The sequence below is a fragment of the Embiotoca jacksoni genome, unplaced genomic scaffold, assembly GCF_022577435.1.
Source record: "Embiotoca jacksoni isolate LCO1_2020_lvr unplaced genomic scaffold, fEmbJac1.0.p SCAF_11, whole genome shotgun sequence".
Taxonomy (NCBI): Eukaryota; Metazoa; Chordata; class Actinopteri; family Embiotocidae; genus Embiotoca; species Embiotoca jacksoni.
In genome coordinates, this window is record NW_027185241.1 from 587765 (window position 1) to 600145 (window position 12381).

Below are 12381 nucleotides of genomic sequence, written 5' to 3' on the forward strand. Positions count from 1 at the left end.
TACATAATTCAATTCCATTTGTTTTATTAATTCAATTCCATTTGTTTTTTTTTAATTAACTCAATGTATTTTATTTAGGTCATGTTCCAAGTTTAATGAGTTTTTGAGTATGTTAAAGCCGCCAAAAAAGGCGATTTAATCTTAAGGAACTAAAATAATAACAGGGAAGAATAATTCCTTGTAAAACAACAGAGCCTTCGCACCATCGGTGCTTGGGCCCTAATAATATTGTATATAAACTATAAAATCTTCATCGTCTATCCTGTAAATCGGCGCTCGCTTTAAACCAAATAGAAACTCCGGACCAGCAGGTGGCGGTGTTAGAGACTCTAAATGAACTCAAGAAACCACAGAATAAAAAGCTGAGGAAGTTGAACAGAAACTGGTGGGTGAACAGCTTTCCTCCTGCTGAACGTGATCTGACGAGAGAGATGGAAGACGCAGAGTTTGATGATATTTTAGACGACTGGTTTATCGAGTCCCTGAAAACGTGAGCAAACTTATTACTGCTTGTTTGCACTGCAATATTTACTGTACCAGCTGTTAGCGACTCCAGCCAGCCTTGCAGAGTGAACGCCGTTTAAAAATCTAAAGTTTTACTCTCATGCAGTTTTAGATTCATTACAATTACAAATGAAAAGCATTTTCTTGTATAAACGTTAGTCATTTTCAATTCGGCTTACTCGCATTACAACAAGCAACAACTAATATCGCTAAAGTGGCAGTTTATATTAGTTTACCACATGGACCACAATCAAGCACTGCCTAATTGGATTAGTTTTCAAAACAAACTTCCTGAATTTAAACACTATATATTCAGACGAATTAAATTATGTGACCAAACGATTGCAGAAATCAAATTACATTTTACAACAAAGGTATGTGCGGTGATGCTGGAGACAGAAAATATTAAATACCAACATTTCTGGACGGAGCCTGGTCTTAACGTTAAAATGCTGGAGCTTTGAAGAACTAAAGATAAAAAAAATAAAAGAAAATAGCATAAAGACTGTGCATTTAAACATCACGAATAGATGCCACACATGTGTAGGGATATTTTAGGAATGTAAAATGAATTTACACACAAAATAAAGTACAACAATTAACATTTCCCTAAATAATGTGTCAGTTGTAGTTTTTTTTTTTTAGTTTTTTCAAATATCACAATATAAAAGTGGATTTCATTGTAATGTTTGTATATTTTGGCTGTGATCCTCTGTTATCTGGGCAGAAATGAACGCCTGTCCGTCTCCTTCAGGTACAAAGATCTTCATGTGTATCAGCTGGAACATCCGACGCGGGTCATCGAGTGGACGTCGGCGAAGAGTGAGTTGATTTGTTTTATGTAACGTCAATAGTCTGTTACACTGACACCTACAGAGCCGTGAAAGTTCACGGTTACCGCAGGTTCTTTAGTGTTGCCTTGCAATATACGTTTTACCTTCCTTCTGATTCATATGAACAGTGTGTGTATTGGTCCAGTACATTATGATGCACTAACAGTGAATGGAAACTCTCTGCAGATACTAGAGAAAAATACCAAAAGATGTTCATTATTCCAAGGCCAATCTCTGACAGTTTATAGCCACTACTTGTGAACACAGCTGCAGATGCTCTGCTTGATTGTGCTGCTGAATATAGATGTGATTATTCTTCGACTGCCGCTGGGGTTCAATCTACGTCTAGTTGGACGGCTGTTTGAACCTCCAGTTGAACGTTTGGTCAGGTTGGCTGCAGTGTAACAAATATTTAGTTTGATTATGATATGAAGCTGCTTAAATGGTCCGAAACTGCTAAAAGTATTCGGTTTACAATTATATAAAAGTCAGAAAAGCTGTGGATTTTCATATAGCTGTCATCCCAAGACTGCAGTCATGATCACACATGAGTCAGCGAGCTTCTGAACCAGCGCCTCTGGTTTTCTTTTTTCACTGTAATGGTGCAGATTAGTGTCTGAGCAGCCACAGCAATATATTCAATAATGCTTTTATCATAACACAGCTCACTCGCTCTCTCTCTCTCTCTCACTCTCTCTCTCTCTCTCTCTCTCTCTCTCTCTCTCTCTCTCTCTCTGTGGGTCAGAGGAAATAAAACCCGACTCAGATAATGCAAAAGTAATCCTGAAAAAAAAAAAAAATCCCACTGTGGCCTTCCAGACTCTGCAGATTTCTGTCGTCATTTGTAAGTAAAATGCGTTTCACATTTTCTTTATTACATAATAACAAAAAGTTGTGCACACATACAATGCAGAACACGGACGTGAGCTACCTCCCCTCATCACCTGCTGAGTCATCGCAAGAAACGCCGTCCATCTGCACAAAACATCAACACAATACTGTTGATCCCGCTGCAAACCTCACACAAGAGGAGATGTGGCCACGAAGCTTTTCAGTGTCGCACAATATGCAATCAGACAACCTTCCACATCTCCGGCCTTTTGTTTGCTCGTGTCCATCGGTGTTTGTTGTGTTTGCAGCCGTCTGTGTCGCGGGCTACAGTCCGTCTAAGAATGAAATTTTGGAGCTTCGTTTGCCGCTGAAACTTTTTGCTGATGAAAATAAGGTAAAAGAAAATCAGCACATTTGTCCAAACTGTAGGTCTTTATTTTTCCAGATGTGACTCTGAGCCGCTGCGGTTTTGTGTTGATGTGTTCAGGGTCTCTGCGCAGAGCGGGATTTTAAAGTTGCCCACGGTGGATTCACAGACGGCTCCGTTCGTTGCCTCAAACACATCCCAGGGACGAGGCGAGTTCTGACACAAACGGGGGACGAAAGCTCAGCAAGAACTAGCAGCATTTCCATTGATGTCTCAGCCCTATGATGTGTTCGCCTGCAGAAAAGTTCAAAGCTTCTTTTGTAAAAGCTGAAATATATTGATTAAATGCAGGGACAAAGACATAAAAGAACCTAAAAAAGAAACATCATTTCAACATTTTTCTAAATTGGTGTCTGATTTTGAAAAAAACGCTTTATTAGTATTGTCGTACATAATCAAACTTAAGTTACATTTATAACAAAACAAAAGGCTCAACAGTAAATCAGTAATATTGGAAGCGGCCGGTTTCATTGTTTTAAATGTGTTAAATGCACTTTTAGCCTCATGAATATTTCATCTGAAACAATTAGTTGGTTAATCTGCTCGTGAAGGAACAGAAAAGTAATGAGATTATTGATTCATTGTTTTCATTTCCAGGCCAAAATACCAAACATCCTCTGGTTTTGTTGTGAAAATAAATCTTTGGACTCACTATTTTCTGACGTTTTATTGATTTAAGATTAATCCTACAAATCATCTGAAAATTAAGATGAAGGATTGTATTGCATGTTTTAATATTTTATCGAACATTGTGTTGTTGTTCTGGCAGGTGTGTTGTGACCAACGACGGGCTGAGCTGTGACCTGCAGGTATGGGACCTCGGAGGAGACGACAGCGGTGAGTTTTTACGACCCTGAAGCTCCTCTGTGTGTCGTGCCGGCAGGTTTAATTTAAATATGAAAGATCATTTATGAAGGTAAAAAATAAAATAATTGTCTGTATATTAAAATGGGCGTAGCCTCGGCTCCGAGTCTGAAAAAATTAGGCCAATGCTGAAGTTTCTTTAAAGTGCAATACCACTGAGGGCCACTGGAGGCTGGCTCCAAAACATGTATTGACGGCCCCCGACCTGCTCCCACCTGGTTCCCATCAAGTCCTAAAACTAGACGTCCTGTGGTGAAATTATCTTTGATATGTCTTGAGTTTGTGGTAATGTGATTAAACACAACTTTAACAATAAACCCTTCGCCCACTCAGAGCCACAAACTAAAAAAAAAAAAAAACAGCCTTCTTGACTTTTTTTTTTTCGTGTTGTAAACTGTTGTTTGTTGACTTCCTGAAACGTGATTGGCTGTCCGCTGTCATCCGATGCCAGATGTGATCAGGAGAACGGGAAGCATCGAGGGGAGGAAGGGAGTCTCGGAGGGAGGCAGCAGGATCGCGGCTCGACTCTCGTCGCCGCCCCAAGTCCTTCACGGCGCTCAGAGCAGCGACGTCCAGCTGACTCAGCTGACCTCAGGACAGACGCTGTATAAACTAGGTGACACTGCGGTTTACTGTTTTTCTTCAAGCTCAGATGTAAGCGTATATTTCAGTTTTGATGTAAAGCAGGGTGACGTTAACATCTTTTTTTTTTTTTGCCTTGTGGTTAAATATGTGGCTTTATTCTCATTTTGTTAAACTCTAGTTGTGTCCTATGATGCACTAATATGAAGCAGGTTTTTAGTCTGTGGTGTTATTGTCATGAAAGCGCACTGAAAACTGAATTCTGACTTAAAAACAAGTTTTTTTTTTTGTGTATTATATTATATAAGTAATTTAATACTTACACTTTTAAAACCTTATTTCCATCCATCTCGGCTCGCTTCAGTTGATCACATGCGGTTCTGTGCATTAAGTGTTTGTGTGTATGATCAGCTGACGCTTTGTTCAAAAGCACTTCGGCTGTGAACGTCGCAGCAGGAAGCCCGTTTTACTTTTTCTTCAGCTGCTCTTCCGGTTCAAACCACCGAGGCGGCTGTTTCGTCCTTTTAATACGATGTCTTCTGTCTTCATTTCGTCCCAGCAGATACCGACTCGGCGGCTCCTCTGAGTTCCTTACAGTTTGTGAGTGACGCCGTTTTCCTCGCCGGCTGCCGTAACGGGAGCGTCGTCATCGCCGACACTCGGACGTCTGCTGCTCCTCAGGTCTCCCCTCCACCGGAGGACGGAGTCGCCTGGTGGACGGACGTTTCTGCAGGGCCGCATCTGTCCACCTGCAGGGTGGTGAGGCTCTCCTCCTCTGGACAGGCGGTGGTGTCGGACTTGAGGAACCCGGGAGGAGCCGTGTGTCGGGCTCAGCTGGACGTCCAGACACGCCGCTGCAGCCTGGACGATGTCGGAGTGTCGTGGGCCCCGGCGCTGGACGACTGCATCGCCGTGTCAGGTCAGTTTATACGGACACTGTGCATTTTTTTTTCTGTGATTTATAATCAGGCCGAGACAAATAATCATCTGCTTTGAGCATAAAAACAGTTGATACCGTGAGCGTATCGTTTGATATAAAACCATCCAGACTGAAGTCTGTTGTGGGGACATGTAGGTGTTTTATGTTTATTGGGTTATATTAAAAGTTATTTTACTGTGGAAACCTGCAGCTCTTGGAAAAGGAAAAATTGGTCAGACTTTGTTTAGAATTTCAGATATGTCTAACACATTCAATATACAGTATGTCCCCCAGTCAGCTGTTTGATATTTTGGATTTTCTTTGGCCAATCACTGAATAGCGCAAGACGAACGTTGGAGTGTCCCAGTTTAATGGTGCTTTCACACCTTCAGTTTTCCTGAACAATCAGGGATTATTACCAACGTGTCAAATAAAGTGGTTTAGATAATCAGGAAAAACTGTTTCTTCACCTGTTTACTGATGTGTACGTTCCGAGTATAAAAACATCATGGCTAATAGAAATTATGGCCTAAAGAAAGCCAGATTATAATAAACACAAATTTACCTTCAATAAATCATTTCCCGGGATGAAGACGTAATAGATTAGTTTCATTTAAAAGCGCCTAAAGTTCCCGCCTTCCCCTCCGTCAAGGTTTCAGCGGCGTAGTTCAGATCTACAACACGTCTGTCTGGAGGACGGAGCAGCAGGAAGCTCAGCCGCTGTTTCAGCACCGAGGTCACGCGGTTTCGTCACAGCAGCCCGACGACGGCGTCCCCGTCTTCGTCACCGCCCACGTCTGGCACCCCGAGCGGCCGCGGACGCTGCTGTCTGCCGCCTCGGACGGCTCCATCCACGTCTGGGACTGGGTGCATCCGGCCGGATCGGCTGCTGAAGGTCCGACACCGGGAACAAAGTGAAGATCCAGTTCGCCTGGGACGAGGAGGAGGAAACGAGCTTGTGTGATGACTGAGGTGAAGCTTCACAAACTGGTGTGGGTCAGGGGAAAAAAAACAACAACACTGAAACTACAAGAAAGACAAACGAATCACCGTCTGATGTGGTGACTTCAGAACCGGCCTTTGTGGACTCCTGTAACTGCAGGCAGTTCTTAGGATGAAAATTTAGAAAGAAAACGATCCTTAATGGATCAAAAAGTGGAAATAATCTCACAAAAATCAAACGGAATGTTGCCTTGATAAATTACAGATGAACTGCTGTTGGATTGAAGTCACAGCTGGTCCCGCTGAACGCTTCCTTTTGAATCCTGGGTTTTTTGGATTACAACACATTTTTGTGTTGTAGTTTTTATAACCAAATTAAATGTTTGCGTCCAACAAGGCTGTGTGTCTTTTTCAAGGGTCAGTTCACCCCAAACTATCCAACCTCCAGTTGTAGCCAACCATACTGATTGTTGTTTTTTTTCCTTTCACGTACATTTTTTTTTTTTATAAATTCTTTCGGGAAATCATTGAAAGCTCAAATTGCCATGACATTCATGAACATAATGAGTGAAAATAAATATCTGGTCACAAACTGCGTATAAATCTCTTCAAGAATTGAATGAGGCTCTTTTGTTCATGGAGAAATGTGTCCTTCCTTTTTATTCTATCCTCCTCACCCAACTCGTACACTATTTCTTCTGTTGAAACCACCTACATTAAAAATCAAGTTGTGTTTGCAATTTTTTTTGTGCTCTCCAGCGAGCACAAAAGAAATCCATTTCTTTGAAAATCCATCGGGATTGAGGCAGCCGTTTAAGAGACGAGTGTGTCGGCAAGAAAACGCCGGGAACATCGAGAACATTTGTTTTGGAAACTGGCCGAAACTTTAAAACTCAAATCCTAAAAACATCTGTGTCGCGACACGACACATCTGTGACAGTGATGGAGCAGCAACAGATAAATATTTTCATTAAATGAATGCGTGGCGATGGACGTCAGATCAGCACACAGGAGGACTCTACAGAGTTTCAGAAAAAAAACCATTCTGCTGTCTGTTTTCTCAGGTTTCATCTTAATTGTTTTTTTTTTTTTTCCTTGCGTAAAATCAGTGACATTTTATCTAAGTGGAGTAATTACTAAATTTTTCCACTTATCCTCAACTCTCCTCCATGATTCTCCACTACTATTTTTTTTTGCTGCCTACTGAGCCTCGATCTGTATTAGACGATGATTTATTAAAACTTTATACCTTCAGACTGCAACTTCAACCACCAGCTCGCTCTCCGGTTCCTACAAGACGACACATTGACGGCCGTTAGAAATCCGAAATCACTTCTCATTTGTTCCCCAATGCATCGAGTCGACTTTTTTTTTTTTTTTTTTTTTTTTTGTCTGTTTGTACAATAGTTACAATCGTCAAAAACATCCCACAGTGAAAGAAAAGTTGAGAATAAATTTGCCATATCTGCCCTCACAAAATGTTGGCCAAAAAGCATAAAGTTAAATTATTAAAGCCCAAAAAGCAAATTCCTAAACATTCTTTAGTGGTACCGTTTCCAAGGCCTTTCAGTGGCAAATATTCAATTATTTTTCTCTTGACAGTTTACCGAGCAGTGTCCAGCCCACTCCCCTGCTATTTCATGTCATGTAACAGCACAATAACTTCGACCTTCCTACTGTTTACTGCCCACACTGTTGGTAATTACTGTTCATTACCAACGACATTTTTCCTGCTTTCAGCTGTACTATGTATTTGACAGAAATGTTCTTTTTGAGTGTTGACTGTCAGGGTGTTCTCTGTATAGAAATCATGAACCTAAACAGAGGTCAAGGAAACCTTCATTTCTCTTCCAGAAAGAAACAATGAGGATACTTACAAATACACTCTTGTCAAACATAAATACTAAAGTCTGGTTAAAAACACTTGACAATAAAACCCACATTGCAAATGTACACAAGTTTTTTTTTGTTGTTGTTAGAATTTAATAATATATTTAAAGCCTTGAGAAAGCACTGCAGTATATGATTATTCAAGTAACAGCTGCACAGCATTTAGATTATATCAGCTATATTTTTTCTGGAAACTTCAGGGAGATTAGTGTGTTAATGTACACTCTGCTCAACGATAGTTGAAATCGGCCTGTCAATCAAACAAAGACCCCCATAAAAATGCTGCTTTTTGAGCCCTAATATGTAATTAATGACGGGATTATTTTGAGATTGGAGCCCCAAAAGAACAAATAAAAAGGAGTAACTTTAGCGTATGACACCAAAATAAAAGAAATATTTCGACTCTGTATTTCCTTAAAGAAAGGAAAGGTTGCACGGGATTGTATGGAGCCGGAGCCTTTTTTTTGGAGCAGGCCCCCTAGTGGCCCTCGGTGGTATTGCAGTTTAAGGCACTTCCCGGTAGGATTCACTTTTCAGACCCGCTGTGTCTACTTTTACATACAGCCCACGTTCACGACACTGCATGATCTGCATGATCTCAAACTACAGACCGAGACCAGAATCTGACAAACATGCTGAGTTGTTGTTGTTGCACACTGTATTGGCAATTTTGGTCACGCTCTTCTTCTGGCTCCTCTAATACTCTTCAGGAAAATTGCGATTTGCAGAAAACTACAAATAAATTGGACATCAGCGGGCCCCTGATACCATCCAACAGGCAAATAACAAGACGAAAGTATTTGACTATACAACGCTGCACCTATTTCCTCCTCGCCGGGCAACGAGCATTGAAGAAATGGAATTTTTAAAAAGCGGGCGAAACTTAATTTCATACTTTACTGCCTTCTTTCTTGCCTCTTGACCGTGTCACCGGATTTCCCTCCAACATAACCCAAAAAGTACAAACTGCAGCTCTTCCCTCAGACTGAACTGCAATTTCCGCCTAAACTTTAGTGTTTCTCATCTGCACAAGCTGAACAAACTTCTTCTAAACACACCGCTGGTAAAATATGCACCGACTGCTGCAACTTCTCCAACTCCCACTTCAGCAGTAAACTCTTCAGTTCACTTCAGCTCAACTCTTTTCCTTGTCTGCAGGCTTTTTTTTTTTTTTTTTTCGTGTTGCAACTAAAGGTTTCCAAACTTTCACCACTTCACAATGCGAGGAGACTTGAGTGTTTCTGTCTCTGCCTGTGATTGGCAGCTCTTATTGTGCCATGTCCAAAACTCCTGTTAATATTTTCTCAGCGGCTCCTGAGCTCATCACAGTTTCATGAGGCAAAGACATGCTTGTTTTTTTTAAACGGTTTTTTTTTTTCCGCTGCCCTGATAATAACCAAAACGTATCTGAGGCTACGAAGTGTGAAGAATAACAATTATCCCCGGGACTGTGGACGCAAATGTCCACAAGCTTTGAGAGGCTGAGATGTAGCAGCAGCAATGGATTCTAGTTGATTTTTAACTGGTTTTTTTTAATTTCCCTTTGAAGTTTCCTCTGAATATTTGACAGCTTGGTTGCAATTTCTCAAATGTGCCAATTTGCTGCTCAAACAAAACATCATCTTGGGCTTTTTAATTTCCTAGCAAAGGTGATCACTGTAGCTTTTATCACACTAACAGGAGGAAATGAATCCTTTTATTGTCGATGAATACTTTGATATTTTGTGAATCATGTCTGCTCATCCAATTTTAAACTAGCTTGGCTCCGTCCAAAGCAAACTAAAATCTATCTCTGACTTTCTCCAGAGAGCTGCCACTAGCATGGCTAAAAATACACTATCGCTGACTGTCCTCTCTGACTTTGCTTTGAACCATTCACGTCTTTCAACAATTACTCTCCCTACAATGTAACATAATTACAGCGCCATTGAACAGATATCACAGAGCAGGCAGAGGAAGCAGGAACTGAACCTTCTCCAGATATTCACAATGCTGAGCTGACAGCTTGGTGACAAGCCGAGTCAACACGACAAATCTTTAAATTTCCTGTTAAATGATCTACTGCGAGTCCCATTGACTGGCTTTTATCCTCCAGAAAAATGTGGCCGGCTGACAAGCAGCAACAAATGCACTCAGTTGGGATGTGACGTAATTCTTTGTTACTTGTAAGCAAAAAGTCATTTTATTCCAGTGAACCAGATGCAGAGTTTTTAATTAAACCTGACCGTCCATTTGTGTGGCGACATCCCACTGAAAGCTTCTCTTCATTATGTTATCAGGCAACTCAGCTATTCAAATAATACTAAAGGGAAATATTTTCTTACCAAAGCTTGTTTATGAAATGGATTTAAAACGGGAAAAAAAAAAAACATCTGAAGGGATTTTTTTATTTTTATTTGTGTGGTTGTTGTTTTTTCCCCCAAAAGATATTGTATTCATGTTGGTTGCAGAAATAATGTTCCCACAGAAAACATCTGAGGGGAATGTGACTTGGAAAACAGCAAGACAAACAGGTTTTTGTTGTTGTTGTTTTTAAAGTTTTTGCCTAAAATCTTACCTTCGGGAGCTTCTGCACATTCAGCATTATAGAAAAAGGCGCCTAGTCAGCATTGCATTACCTGAACTTCTTTGACAGGTATAGTTGTGGCGACAGGAAATAATCAGACTGTTGAAAATCACTTTGGCTGGAAACAATGTTGTCCTGAACTGGTTGAACCTAACGGTTAACTCCACTAAACTATTTTGATGGACTGCATCTAATTTATCCTGACTAATACAGGATTTTTGGCACTGATTTTGATTGTGATATTTGGTGATAATTTACATTCACATGATGTAAATAAAAAAAAGTGCGATGACGTTGAAATCTAGCGTTTGTTTCAATATTTACTTTCAGCAGTGGCAGTGGTGGTAGGCGAAGCGATATAAACAGTTGTAACAACGCTAGTTAATATTGAGGAAATGAAGCCAGAGCAAGAACAATGCCTAAAATTATAAGTTTTTTTTAAAGTCTTCAATGGTCATTTACCGACATGGCGTTGCACTCTGCTAACATCGAGGGAGTTTCAGCACACAACGTATGTCAGATGTCAGAGGAGACTTGTTAAAGGCTGCTGCAACAGTTTACAATTAATCTGAGGTCTACACTCGTTATGATGCCACGACTTGAAACAATCCCCACCAGAGTGTGTCCAGACCCACATATTCACGCAGTGTCGTAGAGTCTGGTTATAAAAGCCTATATACCCACGTTACAGGACAAAACAACAACAAAAACAACAACAGCATTTACCTATAGACTGTATATAAAAGTGGACGTAACTTCAGAGTACGAAAAGTAAAGCCAATGTGCAAGTGCCTCAACTACAATACCACCAATGGCCAGTAGGGGTTGATTCAAAAAAAGGCTCTGGCTCCATTGACTCCCCATATTTCACTCCTCACAAAGTCAATAAAAAATTTTTTCCATAAGTCTCTCAACTCTGAGTGGGTGTGTTTTGGGAAATTGCAAAGGCACAAAAGCAAAAAGGGAGAAAGCGAGGAGGCTTTTGAAATGACACACACACAAAAAAAAAAAATCACAGCAATTATATTGAGTGACAGAACAGTGAGCTTTGAGCCCGAACTCTCTCATGGCCTAATGATGCCACAGCCATTATAACAGATATTCACTGAACAGTATGAATGACTCGTGTCTATTTTCTGCTCTGCGATGCCTCCAAAACCAGCCTCACAGCATCTGTTTGTGAAGTTTAAATTGAAATCTCTTTCCGTTCAAGAGGCAATTCACGGCTCCCTGAGGAGGCAGAGAACGACAGGCAACTGCTGATTTAAATCTAATGGACCATAAAACGTGTTTCTTTCCCATGTCTTATCCCAGCAGCCACAAATCACACAAACCTCACATCACTGCTGACTATTTTGCAAACCATCCCAGTTAGTTTCAGTTCACAAGTACAAAGACTGTTTGAAGGCATTTCCTGTCCGAGCAACATCAGGTTACTTTCCTGAATCCCATTTTCTAATCACACAGACCACTAATGTTGGTTATTAATTTAAATTTGAGTCTTTTAACCCCCCCCCCCCACCCCCCCCCCCCCCCCCACACACACACACACCTTTACCTGCAGCAGAGCAGGAGGAGAGGCTGATATTGATGACTGACTTCTGTTCTTCATCCTGTCTAAACTTCACTGTATTTTGATGTCAAGAATATTAAGTGAGATATTTAGTTTTATTGACTTTTCTGTTGCTGCGGTAAAAAATTTTTTATATTTTAAAGAACCAATAAGAATATTCTCAAAGAATTATACCGATGAAAATAAAACATAAGAATACTTGTCCCAATAGCTGCCTGCACAATTTCAAAACTCAGTGAAAATGCATCATTTTTCATTATATAGATGGATATGAACTGAAAACTGGTCTGTGTTTTGTTGGGCTTCGGGCCAACAACATAATACCAGGAACCCCCAAAATATCAAAGACAAGACAGCCCTGATTGTTCCTGCACTAATACAGATCTCTGTGGGATGCCAATATTTTTTAAAATTTTTTTTTACTTGAATGTAACAGTATCATCATATTTC

The 12381-nt window shown here is 40.5% G+C and overlaps 1 protein-coding gene across 3 annotated transcripts; it reads left to right on the forward strand.

Annotated features, from left to right (window-relative positions):
• The first annotated feature begins 376 nt into the window (after positions 1–376).
• Positions 377–7833, forward strand: wdr73 (WD repeat domain 73). Of its 3 annotated transcripts, XM_069140948.1 has the most exons (9): positions 377–490; positions 1259–1326; positions 2083–2181; positions 2477–2562; positions 2656–2744; positions 3365–3432; positions 3911–4075; positions 4604–4960; positions 5613–7833. In XM_069140948.1, exons 1-9 carry the CDS (start codon positions 432–434, stop codon positions 5876–5878), a joined length of 1257 nt encoding a protein of 418 aa, XP_068997049.1. In that variant the 5' UTR covers positions 377–431; the 3' UTR covers positions 5879–7833. The 3 variants fall into 3 exon arrangements, with proteins under 3 accessions (XP_068997049.1, XP_068997059.1, XP_068997066.1); XM_069140958.1 differs by lacking the exon at positions 2083–2181; XM_069140965.1 differs by lacking the exons at positions 2083–2181; positions 2477–2562.
• The last annotated feature ends 4548 nt before the right edge of the window (positions 7834–12381 follow it).